Below are 23,780 nucleotides of genomic sequence, written 5' to 3' on the forward strand. Positions count from 1 at the left end.
GGAACTTCACCTTTGTTTCAGTGCAAAGACCTAATTCATCAGACAAAACTTCAGGAGAAATATGACTTATTTGTGCTGGCAGAAAAACCATTCACATTTTTACAAAAAAGATTTATGAGGAGGTCCCATTAATTAAATAATTCCATCCAGTCACTTCCAAATAGATTTGTTGTATTATTCAACACAAAAACTCTGGCTTTTAAGGTTCTTCCATGAAATGTAACATCGTTTATTATTTTGCCCTTAAAATGTAGTTTTTTTCCTGAAACACCACATGCAATTTTCAAAGTGTCTTTCTATCTGGATTTCCTGATTTTTTTCCATATATCTGTATTAATTATTGAGATAACACTGCACATGTCCAATTGCAACTTTACATCATCAGCATCATCATCATTTAACGTCCGTTTTCCATGCTGGCATGGGTTGGATGGTTTGACTGAGGACTGGGAAGCCAGGAAACTGCACCAGGCTCCAGTCTGATTTGGCATGGTTTCTACAGCTGGATGCCCTTCCTAACACCAACCACTCTGAGAGTATAGTAGGCACTTTATACATGCCACTGGCACAGGGGCCAAGAGATGGTGCTTTCTATGTACCACTGGCATGGGAGTCAATCAAGGTGGTACTGGCATTGGCCTCGTTCGGATGGTGCTTTTTATGTGACACCAGCCCAGAAGCCAGTTGGGGCGAGGGACCTGGCATCGACCACATACAGTTGGTGCTTTTTACATGCCGCTGGCATGGGGACCACCACAACAATTTCCATTTGATTGTGATTTGATTTGATTTTGATTGAATGACTAGAGGGAGGACGATACTCATCATGAAAAATAAGAGCAAGGGAAATACAGCTATCAACCATGGACCAATCACTTGCTTACCATTAGTGCAGAAGCTGTTAACAGGAATGCTTTCAGAAAGCATTTATGCATGCCTTCACAACCACAGTTTACTACCAGGAGAACAGAAAGGTTGCAGGAAGAAGGCTAGAGGAACACATGATCTATTATATATAGACAAATCATTTCTAAATGAAGTGAAAGCTAGAAAGAAAAATCTAACAATAGCATGGATAGATTATAGGAGAGGCTATGACATGATCCCACACTCATGGATAAGGGAATGTTTGAGTATATTCAGTATAGCAGACAACATAAGAGAATTAATTAGCTTTAGTAGGAAGGAATGGAAAGTAGACCTCTACTCAGGTGGCATATGCACACAGAATGTTAATATCAAAAGAAGAATTTTCTAGGAGATTTGTCCCCTTTAATATTTATCTTGTTTGATCCCACTCATTTTAGTATTAAGGAAGGCAAGGGCAGGGTATCAGTTGAGAAATAGTGAGGGGAAAAATTAACCATTTGCTCTACATGGATGATCTGAAGCTTTTTAGTAAGAATGAAAAAGAGAAAGATTCCTTTATACAGACTGTATGACTCTTCAGGTATACATTAGCAAAGGCATCCAATTACTAGATGGCCAGACATTAAAATCACCGAAAGGAGGAGAGAGTTATAGGAGTGCATTAGAAGGGTGAAGAAATTAATGAAGTCAAAGCTAAATGGTCCGAATCTAGTGAAGGCTGTGAATACTTGGGCAGTATATCATTACTTAGATACTCAGCAGCTTTTGTAGATTGGACAAAAACTGAATTAGCAAAGCTAGACAGAAGAACTAGGAAGGAATTCAATATGAATGGAGGACTCCACCCAAGGGCAGGAGAAGCAAGATTATACCTACCTAGAAAGGAAGGTGAAAGAGGGTTAAAATCAGTGAAAGATTGCTTGGAGTTGGCTAGAGTAGATATAGACTCCTATACAGGTAATAGTGAAGAAAGTTCATTAAGGGCTGCTAGAGTCACAGCAAGACATAGAGAAACCAAAACCCCAAACAAAATAAAAAATCAGAAAAAAGAACAGAAATTATTTGAGTGGCAGGATAAAGCTTTGCATGGTAGATTCCCAAAGAAAGTTGGGGCAAGTAGTAGTAATGAAAAATGGTTATGCCTCCGGAAAGGAAATCTGAAGAAGGAGACAGAAAGTTTGTTAGTAGCTGCTGAAGATCAAGTATTAAGAACTAATTGGATAAAATTCAAAGTAGAAAAAACCAAGAAGATTCCTAATGTAGGTTATGCAAATCAAAAGAGGAAAGTGTTACTCATATAGTAAGTGTATGTTGCTTGCTGGCACAGAAAGAATACAAAAGAAGACATGACAATCTAGGGAGAGTAATCCACTGGGAAGTATGTAGTAAGCTAGGATTTGACCATACTGCTAAATGGTATGAACATGAACCGAGTAAAGTACTAGAAAGTAAGAAATATAAGATGTTGTGGGACTTAACATTCAGACTGACAGAGTAATGGAAGCTAGAAGGCTTGGTTTAGTTGTGGTAGATAAAGAGAATAGAAAGTGTCAGATAATTGACTTTACAGTCACAAATGATGGAAAAATTAATATGAGAGGTATAGGAAAAATAGCAAAGTACCAGGACCTAGCCATTGAATTACAGGGACCATGGAAAGTACAGGCAAAGTGTATCCCAGTAGTTATAGGTACATTGGGAACTATCCCAAAAGATCTAAGGATACAGGAAATAGACAGTTTAGTACAGCTGCAGAAAGTAGTGTTATTAGGGACAGCTAGGATACTTAGGAGGGTTCATGACATCTAAGGTTACTTGTTGTAGCTTGACGTTAGGTTTTTCTTTCCAACAGTGTAATCTGTTGTGAGTAAATGAATAATAACAATAATAACAACAACAATAACAACAATAATAACTACCAACATGGCTGGGCTGGATGTTCTTCTTGTAGCCAATTGTCACATGTTTCTAAATGAGGGAATATTTCCCCATGGTCAGACATGTTTTTCATGGAAGACTGGAAATGACACAACATCACTTGTGTGATGGTGATGTTCATTTACAACCATCGTGTGCTGTCAGGACCTTGCTACTTCCCCCCTCCACATATATATACATATATATATTTATATGTATGTATACACGATGAGCTTCTTTCAGTTTCTATCAACGAAATCCTCTCCCAAGGCTTTGGCCAACCATTGACCTATAACAGAAGACACTTGTCCAAAATGCTATGAGTAGGATTGAACCTGAAACCACATGGTCAGGAAGTAAGCTTCTCAACCACACATGGATCTAAAAAGAAACATTAAACTATAAAAAATGGTATGACTAACCTTTCCGCCCAATGGCTGCTGCAATTCCTCCCATGTGTTCCAGTCTGTCATTTGCAGCATCTGTTTCACTTCCTAAATCTGAATTTAATGATATTATACTCTCAGATTTCTTCTGCATTTTACATAAGAAATTCTTTCCTTCTTCACTTTCCAGAAATTCTTGAAATCCAAACATTTCAAATCTTTTTTCTTTTGAGCTGATATCTTTTCTTAGATTTTCTATAAATGTTTCCATTTTCCTAATTTGCTCTTGTGTTCCTTCCACGTGTAACTTATCATCTTTGAGACACACATTCTTCATTTTATTTTTCTCACCATAGTCATTGATTTCCTGTTCATTGAACTCTTTAAGAAAGAGGAAATGTGCATGATTCATCGATATATAAGATTCGTAAGTTAAAGATTGCTCAAAGTTATCAATTTTGCTTTTTATATCATTAATTACTTCATCAACAGCAACAATAGAATCTTCTCCAATAAAACAGAAATCTGGAAACTCTTTTTTTAGACTTTCAACAAATGTCAACCACTTTCCATGATTTGGAGTACCCTTAATTTTGTCTACAAAATCCAATGTATTGGCAACAAAACTTTGTTTAATAACTTCTTCCAAATCTGAAAGATGTGTTTTATCACTTGCATAAAGTAATACTGAATCACCATCACCTGGTTCCCAGGAACCAATACAATTATTGTCTCTCAGTTTTTCATCAAGATATTCTTTCACTGGTTCTTTATTAATGATCATTCCAGTATTGAAAGGCAAACGCAATTCAGATTTTACAATTGACCGAAGAATTTTATACATATCTTTTTGACAATCAGCTGCTTTGGAATAGTGGCCTTCAAAAATAACTTTGTTACTATGAACTGTGACTTTTAGCTCTTCAAATCGTCTTTCTGCCTGCTCAAAAAATCTGAGACCGGATAGAATACGTCTTTCATGAATATCTAAGTCATCCTCATGTTCAATTCTAAGATTATCCAAAAGTCTATTTTTCATTTTAATCACGTTATTTTTATCAAATGCCAAAATATGAGCTTTACAATATCGGATATCAAAATAAATATACTTCTGGTCAGCTTCACTGTTAAATGTTCCAACAATGTCATCAAAAATATCGATTGGAATATCAACAATTTCAACAGTAATGGAATTTAATAAATCTTTCAAAGACTGTTCAATTTCCTCAAAATTTCCTTCAATATTTTTAAATTTCAGTTTATCAATCTTGGAATCTCCCCAAAGAACTTCAGCCAATTTTTTTAATTGGTCATTAACTTCGATCCTATGTCTCTTTAAAAAGGTCAGATGGAACTTGGAAGGTAGTAAATACTCAAAGACTTGCTGCTTTGAAATGGTATTTTCTTCAGATGGTTCCCAGAATGGTTGAACATTTAACTTCCCACCTTCCAGTTGATGTCGTCTTCTACAAACATCCAGCACAACTAAATTATGAAAAAATAAAAAGATAGAATCATTTCGTTGGTGGGGGATTAGGGGTGAGATGGGGAGTTCAGTTGGTCAAGACAGAAAAGTATTTGAAGACAAAGTTATATGTAATTATTATAATACATTAGCAATTAGAAAATTATAATCAACATTTAAATGATACTAAGTAAACACAATCTCTATTAATTATAATAAATAATAGAAACATCAGAGGAATTCTGGTTTCAAATTTTGGCACAAGGCCAGCAATTTCAGGAGAGTGGCAAAGTCAATTACATCGACCCCAGTGCTCAACTGGTACTTATTTTATTGACCATAAACATCACTGGAATCCTGATTTCAAATTTTGGCACAAGGCCAGCAATTTCAGGAGAGTGGCAAAGTCAATTACATCGATCCCAGTGCTCAACTGGTACTTATTTTATTGACCATAAACATCACTGGAATTTTGGTTTCAAATTTTGGCACAAGGCCAGCAATTTCAGGAGAGTGGCAAAGTCAATTACATCGACCCCAGTGCTCAACTGGTACTTATTTTATTGACCATAAACATCACTGGAATTTTGGTTTCAAATTTTGGCACAAGGCCAGCAATTTCAGGAGAGTGGCAAAGTCAATTACATCGATCCCAGTGCTCAACTGGTACTTATTTTATTGACCATAAACATCACTGGAATTCTGGTTTCAAATTTTGGGACAAGGCCAGCAATTTCAGGAGAGTGGCAAAGTCAATTACATCGATCCCAGTGCTCAACTGGTACTTATTTTATGGACCATAAACATCACCGGAATTTTGGTTTCAAATTTTGGTACAAGACCAGCAATTTCAGGAGAGTGGCAAAGTCAATTACATCGATCCCAGTGCTCAACTGGTACTTATTTTATTGACCATAAACATCACTGGAATTTTAGTTTCAAATGATGGCACAAGGCCAGCAATCTCAGAAGAGTGGCAAAGTCAATTACATCAATCCCAGTGCTCAACTGGTTCTTATTTTATTGACATTAAACACCACTGGAATCCTGGTTTCACATTTTGATACAAGGCCAGCAATTTCAGGAGAGTGGCAAAGTCAATTACATCGACCCCAATGTTCAACTGGTACTTATTTTATTGACCATAAACATCACTGGAATTCTGGTTTCAAATTTTGACACAAGGCCTGCAATTTCAGGAGAGTGGCAAAGTCAATTACATCGATCCCAGTGCTCAACTGGTACTTATTTTATTGACCATAAACACCACTGGAATTCTGGTTTCAAAGTTTGGCACAAGGCCAGCAATTTCAGAAGAGTGGGAAAGTCAATTACATCGATCCCATGGTGTACAAGGTGGCTATGGATTTGGTTCCTGCAATGAGGAGGGAACTGGGCTGTTGGAGTTCTGTAATGCAAATGATCTTATGACCTGTAATACTAACTTCAGGAAACCTGCCAGTTACCTATTCACCTACCAGTCTGGTGGGCACACTAGTCAAATTGACTACATTTTTGTCAGGAAACAGGAAAGATGGCTACTTATAAATGCCAAAACTTTCCCAGGTGAAGAATGCATACCACAACATAGATTAGTAGTTAGTGACTTCAGGATTAAGGCTAAATGATGCCCAGAAGACGACCAATATGGAAAAGAAGGGTTTGGAAGCTTAAGGATCCTGTGAATGGACGAGATTTAGAGAAAAAAGGAGAATATATAGCATCACATGATGTGGAAGACAACTTGAGGTTCCTATGAGACAACATGTTGAAGGCTACTGACCAGATCTGTGGATGGTGCAAAGTCCCCTCACCACCTAAGGTAACAAGGTGGTGGAATAATGTAGCTTATGGGGGCCATTAGGGAAGAGAAACAGGTATGTAAGGACTGAAAGTGTGGTGGTGGCAGGGAACTTTATCAGATTGCCAGAAGGGAAGCAAGGAGACAAGTTTTCTTAGCCAGACTGGAAGCAGATAAGAAACAAATTGCCAATGTTCTGTGTTGTGAGGACCAAACACTTGAAGTGTTTCGAGTTGCAAGACAGTGCGTGAGAGAGAATCAAAATGTCGTGGGAGAGAAATGTGTCTGCATGGATGATGGTTCACTTGCACTAAATGAGGCTGCAAAGAGAGACTTGGAGAAATATCAACCCAACAGAGGGACCAGCTATCTGAATTGACAATACCTTGGTAGATAAAGCAATTAAGGGTATGAAGACAAGGAAATCCCCTGGTCTATCAGGAATCACTGCAGAGATGCTCAAAATATCTGGCAGTGTAGGCTATATTCCAGTCATCTGCATAGCCAACCAAGTGGTACATGAAGGAGTCATACCCAATGACTGGTGTAGCAGCACCATAATCAACTGCCATAAAGGTAAAGGTGATGCATTAGATAGAAATAATTACAGGGGTATCAACATGCTGGATCAGGTGCTGAAAGTCCCAGAGAGGAACATAGCCGAACTAATTAGGGAGAGAGTTTAGATGAGATGTAGTTTGGGTTTGTGCCAGGGAGACACACCACTGACGTTATAGTTCTGGTTAGACAGCAGCAGGAGAAATACCTAGCCAAAGATAAACCTCTGTACTTGGCTTTCGTTCACAAAAAGAAAGTCTTTGACAAAGTCTCCCTATCCCTTGTCTGATGGTCAATGCAGAAACTAGGGATAGACGAGGGGTTTTTGAGAGCTGTAAATGCCATGTACAGGGATGCTATCAGTAAAGTGAAGGTTGGCAATGAGTATAATGAAGAATTCTGGGTAGAAGTAGGAGTCCACCAAGGATCAGTCCTCAGCCACAAATTATTCCTCATAGTCCTCCAGCAATAACAGGAATTGAAGACAGGATGTCTCTGGGAGCTCCACTATGCTGATGACCTTGCTCTAGTAGCTGAGTCACTATCAAAACTAGAGGAGAAGTTTTAGTTGTGGAAGTAAGGTTTAGAATCAGAGGGCTTTAGAGTCAACCTAGCAAAAACCAACGTCTTAGTAAGAAGGAAGGCAGACAGATCACAAATCCCTTCAGGTAGATGGCCCTGCTCAATTTGTAGGAAAGGCGTAGGTAGAAACTCCATAAGAAGTACCCGATGTAAACTATGGACACATAAGAGGTGCAGCAACATCAAAGGAAGCTTAACTAGGAAGATAGTCTTTGTGTGTGGCAAATGCACGGAGGCAATAAACACTGAAGATATATAGAAACCAGACTCTGTCATATGCCAGCGGGAAAAACTAGAAGTAGTTGATAGCTTCTGTTACCAAGGTGACCAAGTCAGTAGTTGGGGTGGATGCTCTGAGAGTGTAGCTGTTAGAATAAGAATAGCCTGGGCAAAGTTCAGAGAGCTCCTACCTCTTCTGGTAACAAAGGGCCTCCCACTCAAAGTGAAAGGTAGACTGTATGATGCATGTGTGTGAACAGTCATGCTACACGGCAGCGAAATGACTGCTGAGGACATGTGTAGGCTTGAAAGAAATGAAGCTAGTATGCTCTGATGGATGTGTAACGTCAGTGTGCATACACGACAGAGTGTAAGCACCCTGAAAGAAAAGTTGGACCTAAGAAGCATCAGATGTGGTGTACAATAGAGACAACTGTGCTGGTATTGTCAGGTGTTGCATATGGATGAGGACAGTTGTAGGTAAACTATGCAATGCATGCATTCGTCAACTTTGCCCAACCTTTCAAGGATAGCTTCCTCTTGGCTCACTTCCAGGTGAGAATAGTCACCCTTCTAGTTACCTCATGCCAGTTTTGGTCTATCTGATGTCCAGTCCAAACCTGACACTGGGCAATTTAACTAGTCCATCCATCCAGGGCTCAATGATGCAGTTGTACAGCATTAACTCGCTTCCTCACCTGTCAAATTACAATCCCGCTGACTTTTTCTGGTTAATCTTCGTTCCTGATACCACCTCGTCTCGTAGTCCCTGAGAGTGGAGCCAGTTATCTTGATGTGTTTATTTTTTGTCATCACTACTATGAGATTGTCAGCACGTGCTGACATGTATCTCCCCCATCCTAAGTCAAGCGGGATGCCCCTCAACATCTCCAGTTCATGTAGAAGTGACTTGAGAGTCAGTATATACAATGGGGAGGAGAAAGGCAACTTTGGTGGACCAAGAACATGATGTTGAATGTTTCTAAGAGGTAACCACTCGCTCTGACTACTGCATATATGTCACTGTGCATTGCAGTGATCCTTGAATACAGACCTGAAACCAGCTCCTTCAGATTGTCCTGAACTGATCAGGACCTCCCCTAGGCTCTTTACTCACTTTCTCTGTGATGTATCGCATAAAGTGGAGGTGTCATGGATTGAACTTTCCAGGATGGCGCATGTCTACACCTCCTCTACTAGATCACCGATGACAAGCACCAACCTCATAGCTAATACCTTGGCCACCATTTTGAACTCTGCATTCAGTAGAGTTATGGGCCCAAAGTTATCAATACAATCCCCCTTGGTCAGATTGCTCAACAAGTTGGCATGCAAGCATAAAGCTCGTAGGGCAGACCATTCAAATCAGGCAGTTTTACCCCTTGTGCAGCTAGCCATTGCTTCTTGTATTTCAGAAGCACTTATTGGCCTTTTGTAATGTTTTGCCTCTGTCGCGGAGAGCCACAGCAGTCCACTGAGGTAGGAGGTGAAGTCCTTCCCATGACCCACCTCACTGCTACTCCTGCACAGTTGAAAAGTTGTTCACGTCTGTTTCAGACCAATTACCAGTTGCCTACCATGGTCTGGTAAAGATCGGATTGTGGATTTATTTCCACGCCATGCCTCTGCCACTCACGCCCAATGAATGGCTTTTGTCTGTCCATGTCTAAGATCATGGGCCTTAGCTCTGACAATGCAATATTTGTGTTTCACATTGTAGAATTGGTTGAGCACCAATCTCATTACGAGCACATGAGTCGTGATTTGTTTTCCAAAAGCCTCGTCTAACTTCTTTACTAGCTCTGCCTCTACTCTTTTTCTCTCTACTGCTGGTAAGTAGGAAGACGAACATATCACACACTCCCTCAGGTAGATGGCCCTGCTCAATCTGTAGAAAAGGTGTAGGTAGAACCTCCATAAGTTGTACCCAGTGTAAGCTATGGACACATAAGAGGTGCAGCAATATCAAAGGAAGATAGCTTTTGTGTGTGGCAGATGCACAGGTGCAATAAACACCACAGATGCTCAGAAAACAGATTCCATCACATGCCAGGGGGAGAAACTAGAAGTTGTTGATAGCTTCCGCTACCTAGGGGACCAAGTCAATAGTGGGGGTGAATGCTCAGAGAGTGTTATCACTAGAATAAGAATAGCCTGAGCAAAGTTCAGAAAGCTTCTACCCCTACTGGTGACAAAGGGCCTCTCACTGAGAGTGAAAGGTAGATTGTATGATGCATGTGTGTGAACAGTCATGCTTCACTGCAGTGAAAAATGGGCCGTGACTGCTGAGGACATGCGTAAGCTCAAAAGAAATGAAGCTAGTATGATCTGCTGGATGTATAATGTTAGTGTGCAAACAAGACAGAGTGTGAGCACCCTGAGAGAAATATTAGACATAAGAAGCATCAGATGTGGTGTGCAAGAGAGATGTTTGCACTAATATGGTCATGTACTACGGATGGATGAGGAGAGCTGTGTGAAGAAGTACCATTGAAGGAATCTGGGGTAGAGGGAGACCCAGGAAGACATGGGATGAGGTGGTGAAGCATGACTTTTGAATATTAGGCCTCACAGAGGCAATGATGAAAGACCGAGACCTCTGGAGATATGCTGTGACTGGGAAGACCCAGCAAATAAAGTGAGTTCATGACTGTAACCTACACCAGTTTCGCATAACCAGCCCACTCAAAAGTACCTTGGATCATAGGGCTACATGCTGTACTTGAGGAGACCTATTGAGTCAAGTACATCAAAACCAAAATCAAATGGAAATTGTAATTGTAATCCCCGTGCTGGTGGCACATAAAAAGCACCAACCAATCGTGGTCGTTGCCAGCCCCCTCTGGCCCCTGTGCTGGTGGCATGTAAAAAAATCGCCCACTACACTCTTGGAGTGTTGGCATTAGGAAGGGCATCCAGCTGTAGAAACACTGCCAGATCAGATTGGGGCCTGGTGCAGCCTCCTGGCTTTCCAGACCCCAGTCGAACCGTCCAAACCATGCCAGCATGGGAAACGGATGTTAAACGATGATGATGATGATGCTAATCCTTTGCTAAACTTTATCAATTCTACACTAACTGCCCATGAACCGCCATTTATTGCTGGCAATTGACCCTTTCAATACCCACTTAATTAGTTTGCTAATCCAGTCTCTGAAATCTCTGCACATCAGCAATGAAGCATTTAGCTTCCAGTACCCGAATCCCTGTCTATGAAACCAATCTAAGTCAACTGTACAGATCCCGAATTTGTGGTCTGTGTAGTCAACTACTTTCAATTGTGGACAACCTATGCTATCCCTATCTTCTTCTCTACCCTATTGAGATACGATCTGGAAGACCCGTTGTGGTTAGACCAAGACCATACTGGCACATCAGTGAATTCCACTTGATACCCTCCTCTCCTATCTACTAAACCCACACAGTCCCACCATACATTTAAAATTCCATTCCAATCTCCAACTAACACTAAAGAGTGGGATGTTTCCAGAAAAGTTTCCAGATGTCTGAAGAAATCTGGTGATCCCACCCTTGTCAGGCAACAAGCCTGAAAGTATGTCCTTCATTGCTGATTTTATCCAGCACCATTGACTTATCTTCCAGGTCCAGGAAAATGGTCAGTATCACAAGATCCAGATTTTTCCAAAGCAACATTGTCACTCCACTTCTTATTCCCAGATGAATTGGAGATGCATACACCTCATAGTCATCGTGAATGGGTTGGAAGTCTTATGACTCAGATATTCTGGTTTCATTAATGGCCACCACATCAACATTTAGTGCCCTGAGGTTGTTGAGCAGGTGACCCTGCTTCCGAGGTGACCCCTAAGTCACATGCATTCACAGTGCCTATTCTGAATGTGACAATATTGTTGGAAAAATAATGGGAAAGAAAAAAAAAACTTACTTGGTTTTGTTTGGAGGGGCAGGTTGTCTCCCCACTCCCACCCCCACCCCGATGGATTGGGTTGTTTGCTCCAGCAAATTACCAAGTATTCTCTTGGTGATAATTCTTTGAAAACTTTTTGTGGAAATAGGGTTTTTAGGTATGTGTTGTTTGAACGATTTGCATGTGTGTAGGTAGAGAGATTGTGGGTGTAACAAAATCTTCTTCTGTTATGTTGGCGTGTGATTTCATGTCATTCATGAGATCTGCATTTTTGAGTTAGGTGCCATCTACTTTGTAATGGTATTGTCTTTACTTTGTATTTGCTGCTGCTGTAACTCCTGTTGTTGTTGTGTGTGTGGTGTTGTTTGGTTGAGGATGTGCCCTCGACTTGCCCGAAACCAATATGAGTTGTGGTGACATGATGAGGTTTCAAAAGTGCTGCATTGGAGAGTGTGAGGAAAGTCGGGGTTAGAGAGAAGCAAAACATGGTACAAACACAAACCACAGAGAATCACAGAGTCTTAAGACCTGTAAAATCTTGTGGGATTTTTCAATGCAGAATGGGCCAAGTGCTTGAGTAGAACAAACCAGGCCTAGTCGTTGTGGACAAGGTGAACCACATGTGCTCTATAACTGATGTTGCATACGCCTTTGACCCACAATTAGTTCGGTGAACAAGTAGACAATCCTCTTAGATATGTTTGACTGTGAAAGATGGAGATAGTACTCATTATTATTGGGGCCCTGGGGACAGTATCAGACGAGTATTAAGAGGAAATGAGAACAGATTGCCAAGTAGAGCTGTTGCCAAAAGTCTGCCTCCTTGTCACAGCCATTACCATCAGGCTAAACAGAACAGATACCATGGTACTGTAGGCTGTGGATAGCAAGCCTCCAGGAGTTCCAACAAAACCTGAATTAAAAGAATGATAATAACTGCTTCTGATAGGTAGACTTGATAAAGAGAGAAGAAACAGAATTACTTACCACACGCCTCTTTAAAACTTACAATGTAAGTACCATTGGTCTCTTGTCGTATTGAAGAAATATCGCCACCAGAACTTTTTTTTCTGTTTCCAAAATAGCTTTCAAGACTCTCAGAGCTGACATTTGAAGAAACTGTTTTCACTTGAACACTGTTTATTTCCTCAATTGTATCCACTTTCAGTGGATTTCCTTTCAAGGGGTTTTTTTGGCACAGCTTTTGAACATACTCAAAATCTGCAATGAATACAGTGAATGGAAATAAATAACAGATTAATTTCAACTCTTAAATGACTTTAGATGCACTAATTTAAAAATATGGCAAAAAGAAACTTTAATAACTTGAATGTGCTGATGAGGTTTAATAAAGCTGAAATGGAACCATCAACAGATATTCTGGTAATAATAATAAAGTATCCTATGATAAAACATGGATGCTCTTCTCATTTTTTATCTTCTACTGAAAGAAAATAAAAACTTTCTGACTCAAAAACTAAGGAAAAAAAAGAGATGTGATACTCTTCCCTGAAGTACATAGATTCTTCCTTCCCCCCTCTCTCCCTTCCTCCCTCTCCCTCTCCTTCACTGCTATAATAGCAAGTCCAGCAAGCAACAAACACATGGAGATAGATTAAATTTTGGTAAAAGAATCAAATTGAAGTCAATTTACTGACATTTTAGCACATTTTACATTTAAATGATTTTGAGAATTCTACAAATTTGGAGATTTCAGCATTAAAATGCAGTTCCAATTATTTAATAACTCCATATAGGCACAGGTGTGGCTGTGTGGTAAGAAGGTTGCTTCCCAGCCATATGATTTTCAGTTCAATCCCACCGTGTAGCACTTTGAACAAATGCCTTGGGATGACCAAAGCCTTATGAGTATGTTACTGTCTCCATGCCTTGGCCTCACATGCTTGTTGTAAACGACTGTCCCTGTCATACAAGCAGTGTCCTTCATTTCCAGTCTTCCTTAAAACATGTCTGGTCACTGGGAAACATTGCCTTACTTGGAAATAGGTGAGGGTTGGCAACAAGAAGGGCATCCAGCTGTAGAAAATCCAACTCATCAAATTTTGTCCAACCCATGCAAGCATGGAAAAGCAGACGTTAAAACGGTGATGATGATCAAGATGATGGTGATGATGATTAACTAATCCTTTAGTTAATGTTTACTGATCCTTAAACGTAAAAGGTATTTCTATTTAGGGATAAATAAAGTGTAAAATATAAGAAACAAAATTTGATTGAGCAGATTTATGATGAAAGACAATCTAGCCATGACCATTCCAGTATATAAAACCAGCAATTTGGAGGGAAGAGTTAGTTGATTGCATTGACCCCAGTATTCAACTGGTACTTATTTCTTGAACCCTGAAAGGATGAAAGGCAAAGTTGTTCTCAACAGAATTTGAACTCGAGCATGCAGACAGATGAAATGCAGCAAAGCATTTTGTCCGGCATGCTAACATTTCAACCAGCTGGCCACCTTCTTTCATTTCTATATTTATTGACAGTAACCAAATCCAAAAACCGTGTGTTAAATATACTTGCTGCTCTCACTTTTTACTTTGGACTTTTTGGTAATATAAAGAATCCAGAAGATATTAAGAAATGTTTAATCCTTGAGCATTGAAACAAACCATATCTGGCCTCTCACACCAACCCCACAATGTCATTCTGAAAATGAACAGTTAGCTCATCAATATCTCAAAGCTATGAGATAATGCATTGTTAATTCAAAACAATCTGAATAAATGTTGTAAACCAATGTTAGACTGTTATAACATCCCCTCCGATACAGTAGTATAGTTAGTTGGACAAGTAAAGACAGGACTATCTATGACTGACTACTTCAACTGCTTGATGTCACAGTATCTGTAACGACTAGCACATACCACTCATCATGAGGGAGGGGTGTTCCATTATTGTCATTATCCCTCATAACATCTCCCTTTTTATGTTTTCTATTTTATTATCTTAGGGAATGTAATTTTATTTCTTTTTATTAACAATCATTTTTACATCACTCCACCTACCTTTTTTGAGTTTTATTTTTTCATACAGTTACACATTTAATATTTTTTTGCATTTGGTAGCCACTTCCAGGAACTCCCTATATTGAACCCTGATGCACAAGTATCTGGGTTCAATTATTTGTCGTGGCATTGGTACTTGAAAAGTATCATATAACCATTCTATTGGTTCTTCCATTCTCTCGGGTTCATTCTCAGCGAATCTGTTTTTTAGTTGATTCCCATGTCTCTTGTATACCCCTTTTCTTCCTTTTACCAAATATAGCATTTTTCCAATGCGTTTGGTAATCACGCCATCTTCCCAACTTTGATTTCCATTCTTATATGCCCTAACAAATACATTTTCACCAATTTTGAAATATCTTGCTGTATTATCCATTGCAATTTTCCTTTTCTTGTCAGATGGTAATTTGTCAAAGACTGATTTTATTTTCCTCACAAACACCAGTTCCACTGGTGACATACCTACTGGTGTGTTTGGATCTGATGTCACATGGTATACTCTTAAGAATTGTTGTAGAGCCACCTCGTCCTTGACTTCCTTATTCAATGTTTTTAAAGCTCTCTTGAATGTATCAGCAAAGCATTCTGCTTGTTTGTTAAATCTGGGAGGGCATGGCACCATACTTACATGTTCAATGGCACCAAGGTTACATGTTCTATGAAGGTTTTACAAAACTTTTTAAACTTGAAAGACACAAATTGCATTCCATTGTCAGACACTATCATGTCTGGAATGCCATACCACACCAACAGCTCATGTAGAAAGTTTGTTGTAGTTGAGGGGGTTGGCTTTTTACACTTACGAATTTCTGGCCATTTAAAGAATCTATTTACTGCCATTAAGTAGTGTGAACCGTTTAAGGGACCAGTAAAATCAATGTGTAATCTTGACCAGGGAACATCTACTTTTGGCCAAGGCTCACTTTTTATCATCAGTAATTTTGCTGATAGGTCACATCCTCTGCAACCTTTCACTAAATTTTCAATTTCTCTATATTCTAGCATGGTTTCTGTACATGTCACCTTACTGTTGTGCACTAATAACCGTGTGATATACAACACGACAGAACAGGGTAAGGCACCAACTGTCTCCACTTGATGTATTCCCAAATACTCTGTCAACAAATGTAACCAATCCAAAACAACTCTTAACGAACCATAACAACTTCTCAAGAATTTCCTGTGACTCAACAAACTCATGAACGACACCTTTTGACTTCCTGCGATTTCTCAGGCAAACACGCTGCTACTTTTATGAGTTTGGCTAGTCCATTCTCACAGGGGGTGTCATGATTCTCACCATAACACTCTATCAATTTTTGGCCAGTACACGTAGCTATACATTAAAATTTTCATCCTTGAAATACCAGGATGTCCAACATAGAATTCCCTCAACATTTTCTTTTGCAGTGTTTCTGGTATTACTACTCTCTGGGCATACATCAGTACACCATCACAAATTGAGTATAGGTTCACGTCTTGCTTTTTTTTCACACCAATTCTGTTCCTATTTACTTTTCCTGTCTACTGTATTCTTTTCATTTCTGTCATGAATTTGTTCATTTCCACATTTCATTTTATGTCTTCTAGTGTCACTGGTAATTCACTTGACAATCCCACAATACATTTTTTATTTCTTCTTCTGCTGTTAAATGGCTCACAGTGTTTTGGTGTCGTTCTTGACAAACCATCCATATTCCCTAGTTTTTTCATGGTAAATATTCCATTTTGTAGCCATATTTCCATTATGTGGTGCCCCACTGCTGTTATCTATTCCCTGAGTGTGTTGATATTCCTTTTTTAGAACTATATATTGACAGTAGTGGGCAATGATCCATTTGAAGAGAAAAACTTCTTCCATGAATAAATCTATGGAATTTTTTCACACTGAATATAATTGCTAATGCTTCTTTTTCTATCTGACTATAGTTCCTTTCAGGTGGTAATAACAATTGTGACACATGGGCTATAGCCCTTTTACTCCCATCATCATATTTGTACAGAATCACTGCTCCTACACTGTAATCATTCACATCTGTAGCCAATATAATATCCAGCTTCAAATCAAAATGCCTTAACAATAAGTTTGATGTTAAAATGTCTTTTAATTTGTCAAAATGCCTTCTGGCGTTTATCAGTTCTGCACCATTTCAAATTTTTCTTTAACAAATCATTTTGTGGGGCCTTTACATTGTGTATATCGGAAATATAAATTTGATAGTAATTTACTAATCCTAAAAATGCCTCCAAGAGTTTTAATTTTGAGGAGAATTTCCCTCCATTTAATTTTGCAAACACTTCATCAGGACTTGGCAATAGGTAGTTATGTGAGATGAAGCAATCCTTCAACCCCATTGAAAAATCTGTACAAACTCTGAACTTATTATTTTTCTTTTTTACATAGAAAGTAGGTGCTGACCAATCTAAGTGGTCTGTCTTCTTGATTATTCTTAGACTTTCGAGTCTTTCAATTTCCTTCTTTACCTGTCCTAGTATCCAATTTTTCGACAACGGAAACATTCCATTTCCTGATTTTCACCCTGTTTGTTCTGTATTTTAGTACACACATGATTTCTAGTCTGCCTGTTTCACACTTGTTTCACTTGGGAGCAATCATTATGTTCAATTCTGTGTTGTGTCTTAAATTTACTGTTCTTTTACATTCTTCTGACTCTTGTAAGGTTACAGCTTGGTTTTGTTCCAGCTTAGCGAGAATTCTTGTTCTTACTTCTGCATCATTTTCTACAGTTAGTTCCCGAGTAAATATCAGGCACTTGAACATGTCTGCTGCTAATCTGTCCAGCTTGAACTTTTCACTTTCCCTATTAACTCAACCAGCATATATGATGTAATCCTCCTGGTTGTTCTAGGATCAAACATTTCCACCATGCATCAAACAACGAGCTCTTATTGCTAAAAATTTTACAAAATATGTCTATTATATTTTTAAAGTTTATGTCAGAAGGTTTCTTCAGAAGTACGATAGTTGCTGTAATGCTCATTTTCTCTTGCTGACAGTTTTCTTAAGATTAGAATTGTTTTCATATTGTTGTCCCAATCTTTGCCCTCTTTATTGAAGATCTGTTCATATTTTCTACAGTAGGCCTTGAAGGTAACTCCTTCATCTGGCTCATACTTAAATTCCATTACCGAGTTTGCAACATAATCTGGCGAGAACATCGTTTCAGCATTTTTCAATGACTTACTGTTCTTTAATTGTAGCATTTGTTGCTGTAATAGTAATTGTTTTTGTTATTGTTCTTGCAGTTCTTGCAGTTGTTGTTGTTTTTGCAACTCAAGCAAACTGGCCAACAATTCTTTCAAACACAAAAGTCATTTGTGAGTTTCATAACTCCGTGAGAGTTTGTTAATTCCTCATTGCCACCGTTGTACTCCAACATTGCAGTGTTATGACGTCCACTTCGGTAAAGCAGTATAGTTAGCTAGACAAGTAAAGGCATGACTGTCTATGACCAGCCTTGCCGACTTCTCAACACATCACAGTATTTGCAACAACTAGCATGTACCACTTGTCACGTGGGAGGGGTGTTCTATTATTATTATTATTATTATTATTATTATTACTATTTTCTCCATAACAATAAATATGCATAATGCTTGATTCATTCCCACTGCGGGGCACGTTGGGTGAGAATCTTCTACTGTAACCTCAGTTCGACCAAGGTATTGTGAGTGGATTTGGTAGACGGAAACTGAAAGAAGCCCAGTGTGTGTCTTTGTGTCTGTTTGTTACCTGCCACTGCTTGATGACTGGTGTTAGTGAGTTTATGTTCCTGTAACTTAGCTGATCAACAAAATGGAGCGATAAAATAAGTTACCAGGCTTTAAAAAAGTGAGAAGCACTGGAGTCGATTCATTTGACACAAAAAGACCTTCAAGGTGGTGCCCCAGCATGGCCTGACTCATTAGACTAAAACAATTAAAACATAAAAGATATACCAATCCTATTAACAAAACAAAATTCAAGAAATCTTTATCAGAACAAATTAAACTTGAAGAAACTTACCAATTTCATTTTGGCAATACACAAGAAAAGTTCCAGGTTTTCTTCCAGGAGAGACATATACAATATCTAATTTTCCTTTCTCTTCCAAAAGATCAATTAACATCTTTTCAGACATGTCTTTGTGGCCATTTGACACAATCATAGCATCTTCTTGCCAAACTAGATCTTTATACCAGTTCACACGAAGGTCAAATTTGTTTATATTATGGACCTTCCTTTGGACAACATTTTCTGCATCTGAAAATCAAAATAGCAGAAGAAATTGAGAATATAATGTCATTATTTATGAGTGGAGGGCATGGTTGTACTGGTGTTGAAGTGTAAAACCAGGTCAGACACATTCTGACCATAAACACCCCCAAGTGTCCTTCCTTGTTTAAGATGTTAGGTGTTACATGAAGAAGATTTAACTGCCTTTTCTAGCAGATCAAGTCATCACTTAGAGGCCCTTTTGTTTACTCTATAGCCGAGAGGATTATGAGGTTCCCTGTACAATTCCTGGTTCTAGTTCAATCCCACTGTCCAACAGCACCTTGAGCAAGTATCTTCTACCACAGCCTCAAGATGACCAGGGCCTTGTGACTGATATTTGGAAGAGAGAAACTGTGGGCATCACAAGATGTGTGTGTGTGTGTGTGTGTTTGTGTGTGTGTTTGTGTTTGAGAGGTATGACCAAAAGGCAATACTTGGAGGAGGCAGTACTCAATAAAAAGCTTTATAACTATCAGACCATTATGTAAATAGAGAAAGGTTCTTCAGATTTGAGGTGACCTGTTGTCATTAAACATCAAGACAACATCCCTGCTGATTAATATAGCAAGTAATAATTATGTTGATGATGATGATGATGTTGATGATGATTTCTTTAATTTGCCACAGGAGCATAAGTGAAGGGCAGGGGCATTACTAGGACATTTTACAATCTGTGTGTGGTGGAGGGGGTGTCACATAAAGGCTGAAGGGAAAGAAAGCATCAATCAATGAACCCCACAGATCCAGGATCACCTTGACCATGAAGGGCACGATCCCTCACCCCACTGTTGTTCTCCACTCACCAGGTGCATGCTTAAAGGAACTCCATTCACCCTCATCATTCTTACCAGTCGGCCACCTTCCCTCTGCACCCTCACTTTCTTTTCCGAGTGGAACTTTTAAAAAAAAGTGATGAGGTCTTGACCGAAGTGGAAGGTGTCTTTCCTGAATTTTTTCAACCTCGTCCACCACACAACCCCTTTCACCGTAGCCTCTAGGGAGAGAAACATCATCTGCCCTGCTTTGTTAAAGGTCAGTGATGGGGCAATCCTCAAAACAGACTCAACTCATAGTCAGATCCTTCCTACATGTGTCAACAGCTGTTCAACATGACTCTGCAGATCAGAAATGCTTGGACACTGTATGAGGGCATCTCAGCCAGTCCCATCCATAGAGTTTATGCCAGCACTGCTCATGCAGTAGCCAGACCAAGAGTTTCTGGAAACTACCTATGTTAATTCCTGGCCTGAAAGTCCTCCAAAGCAGACCATCTGGTTCGTCCTTGTCAACGCCTAATGTTTTCCTGAGAATGTCATTGCTTTAACCCGCCAATATATTTCTATATATTGCTAACATAGAACTTCCATGACCACAATACTTGATTGGCAGTGAATGCCAGATGACATTCCAAATGCCAGGTGTCTAATCCTGGACTTTTTTCTTGATCCAGGACTGCAGCTTCCATCCATCCTCCCACACACACACACACTTGTTCATGCTAGCATAAGTTAGCTGGAGACTTTGATTTAAAAAGGATTTCACAAACCAATATTCTGAGAGAGGGAACATGTGTTTCTCTATCCATATTTTATGCCTCCATTTCCTGTATCCTAGTTTGGTAGACTCTCTTCTGTCATAACATTCCGTTATGGCCCTATTGCCATTCTGTCGAATAAATGACCAAGTCCACCTCGATGTACAGTAGGACACAAAAGGCTTTTTCTTGGGGATTCAGTGTTGTGATGATAATCTTTATTTGGCATTTCACTCATAAAGAGGGACTGTGGTGTTACAACCAAAAGGCACCATCTCTAAGGCAAAGGAGACCTTCCTCCTGTTGTCGTAGACCTAACCCAATAAAGGGGACCTCTCTATCTTCTCTGGTCTCGGTGGGTACACATTATCATTACTGCTACTATCATGGACCAGTAGCACAGTGTACAACGATGTGACAATAACAATGCTGTTATTAATGATAATAAAGGAATACTGTCTGGATGGTCATTGATTCTGAGACCCTCCACTTTTTGCCAGGTTTCGCTTTTTGTCCGGCATTCATCTCACAAAGTATCCACTGTGAGGTTGCTGGGTTTGTCCCTGATGGCCCGTCTTTCATGGATATTGATCGATTTCTGGCCTACTACCATGGCTGCACTTTGATTCCTATTTCACTCCACCACCACCACCACCACCACCATACTCATTTGATATTGAAAAAATCCTATTGTGTTTTTATAATTAAATACTAGCAGAAAGACCACCCTCCAGATGGTTTTCTGCTTAACCCTTAATAACATGTTCACATTTGATTCCCAATTCTAATAATTTTTATATTTTACGTCTAATTATTCCTTTGTATAAGTGCTCCCTTGCTTAGCAAATATTGCTTTCATTATTTTATCACAGCCATAATCTCTCGTTTCTAAACAAACATCACGGTAGTCCAACAACAAAAGGAAGAGCACTTTATCAAGTTTTACCTTCCCTTCCCCTCAAAGCAACATACAGATTTCAATTCAGTAGCCCATCTATAAGCCTTGCAGTGTGTGTGAGAGAGAGAGAGAGTGAGAGAGAAAACATTGCAAACAAAGAATGAAAAAAAATTGTATAAATAAAAAAAGCATTACTACAGATGTATATGCCCTCGACTTTGTTGCCTCATGACATTCAGAAAAATGGATGTGTTTTAATAAAATTTTCTACAAATACTGCATAGATGTTGTGGCTTCAAAGTATATAGGGATTTATGGGAAATAATTTTTCTGAAGGGATGGAAAGAGGAGTTTCAGAAGATTCACAGTCTGACTTTTTTCCCTCATAACTTTCATGAAGATGGGTATCTTTTAATGAAATTTTATACAAATCCCTTTCAAACGGCAGAGATTACAATTATAAAGAAATTTGTGGGGAAAATTTTTTCAGGCATTTTCCCCATTTTTTTTTAAGCCACAGCCTTCGAAATGATGGGGTTAAGGGAGGGGTATATTCGTATGAAAATGTTTTGAAAACTCTCTTTTTTACACCTCCCTCCCTCAACATCCCACACCAGACCTGTTTTGGCCAATATTTTTTTCAAACTTCAAAACCATTGGAAGAGCATTTTCAGCAAAAAAAAAAACAAAAAAATTGTTAATATTTTCAGAGGAAAAAGTCAGTGATTTAAGGGCAAATTGGCTGTTGTTTCTAGCACATCCAAAGACAACCCTCCTCGTTTCGTTCTCTATCACTCTCACATGTGTTGATACTTTTCAATATTTTCTCCCCATAAATAAATTTATATGCTATAAAACAAAATTCTAAGAAATTATGAATTCTTTGCGACTCCACTCCCTGCCCCTGATTGTTTCTGTTTAGAATTTAAAAAATTGGAGAGCCTGAGAAGGTCATTGGTGGCATTTATTCACAGTAATTAAAAAAAATTATGGAGATGTACTTGCATAGCAAGTGACTTGATCTGAGATCGTTTCCTGGAACAAAAACAATTGCAATGTAGAAGATGTTTGTAAGCCATTCAAGAACACAGAAAAACCGTTAGTTTCACAGCACTACTTAAATACAGAAGTCCTGATGCATCTATGTAATGATATGAAGGGGAGGGTTAGATTTTAGGGTTAGGGTTAGGGCTAAGGTGTCATTACACGTCCACACAGCACACATTTTAAATGTTTTGTAACATCTGTATTAAAAGACTACCATTAAGGGACCTCTGTATTTAAGAACTACCAGTTTTTCTTCAACATTAAAATTTCATTTGTGTCTTTTAGTACTTTTTGTCTTTTAATAATTATTACATACTTAATTAATAAGCAGCTTTTTCAATTATAATATAGATCATTAGGACTTATATAAAAATTGCTAAGATATTTTGTGTACTGTATATAACCAATTCCTTAACAACTAAATTCTATGGAAAATGAATGGTCACAAGTAAAATGAGTCATAAATATACAAATATATCATCATCATCATTATCATTTAGCGTCTGCTTTCCATGCTGGCATGGGTTGGATGGTTCGACTGAGGACTGGCTAGCCAAAAGGCTGCACCAGGCCCCAATCTGTTCTGGCAAGGTTTCTACAGCTGGATGCTCTTCCTAATGCCAATCAATCCAAGAGAGTAGTCGGTGCTTTTTACGTGCCACCAGCATTGGCGCCAGTCAAGCAGCACTGGCATTGACCATGCTTGAATGGTTCTTTTTAATTGCCACCAGCATGGGGGCCAGACAAGCACCACTGGCATCGACCATGCTCGCATGGTGCTTTTTACGTGCCACTGGCATCGACCACGCTCGAAAGGTGCTTTTTAATATAAGGTAGTACTTTAGTGTTAATTTCTTTAATGCAAGTCTGGTGGTTGGTGCTGCTCTGCTAGTTTTAAAATATTCTCCTCTTATGTTGTCAATGATAATGGAAGATCACATTTTTCTACAATGTCGATTTGCTTACGAGCTTTTCACAGTAAGTTAGTGACATGGCTGAAACCAGATCCAACAAGGTAAGACAAGGGAAAAGCATCCCCCACCAGAATAGTGGATACTTTGTAGCAGTGTTATTTTTTTTTACCATACATTATGTTCTCCATCTTTAAAAATCTTGCCTGAAATATTTCATCACTCTGCAATTCAATGAGATTCTCCTGCAAACAGACACCTACATAGAGCAACATTAACTTCAAAATGAAATGTCACCCAACACAGTATATTTAACTTCAGCAGGTCATTAAACCGAGCTTGCATATCATTAGGCAAGTTTTTCAAATGTTCAGTAAATAATACAAGGTCACCATCAT

At 38.9% G+C, this 23,780-nt stretch overlaps 1 protein-coding gene across 4 annotated transcripts in view; it reads right to left on the reverse strand.

Annotated features, from left to right (window-relative positions):
* Positions 1–23,780, reverse strand: part of LOC149137947 (protein mono-ADP-ribosyltransferase PARP14-like) — a 507,224-nt gene that overhangs the window by 435,614 nt on the left and 47,830 nt on the right. For all 4 annotated transcript variants that reach the window (XM_089339516.1, XM_089339557.1, XM_089339597.1 and 1 more), the window contains 3 exons: positions 18,741–18,977; positions 12,675–12,908; positions 3,210–4,658 (listed from right to left, as the gene is read on the reverse strand). In XM_089339516.1, the coding sequence (XP_089195642.1) occupies positions 3,210–4,658; positions 12,675–12,908; positions 18,741–18,977 (1,920 nt within the window). The remainder of the gene's footprint in view (positions 1–3,209; positions 4,659–12,674; positions 12,909–18,740; positions 18,978–23,780) is intronic.

This window comes from Octopus bimaculoides, chromosome 1 (assembly GCF_046866305.1).
Source record: "Octopus bimaculoides isolate indiv1 chromosome 1, ASM4686630v1, whole genome shotgun sequence".
Classification (NCBI taxonomy): Eukaryota; Metazoa; Mollusca; class Cephalopoda; order Octopoda; family Octopodidae; genus Octopus; species Octopus bimaculoides.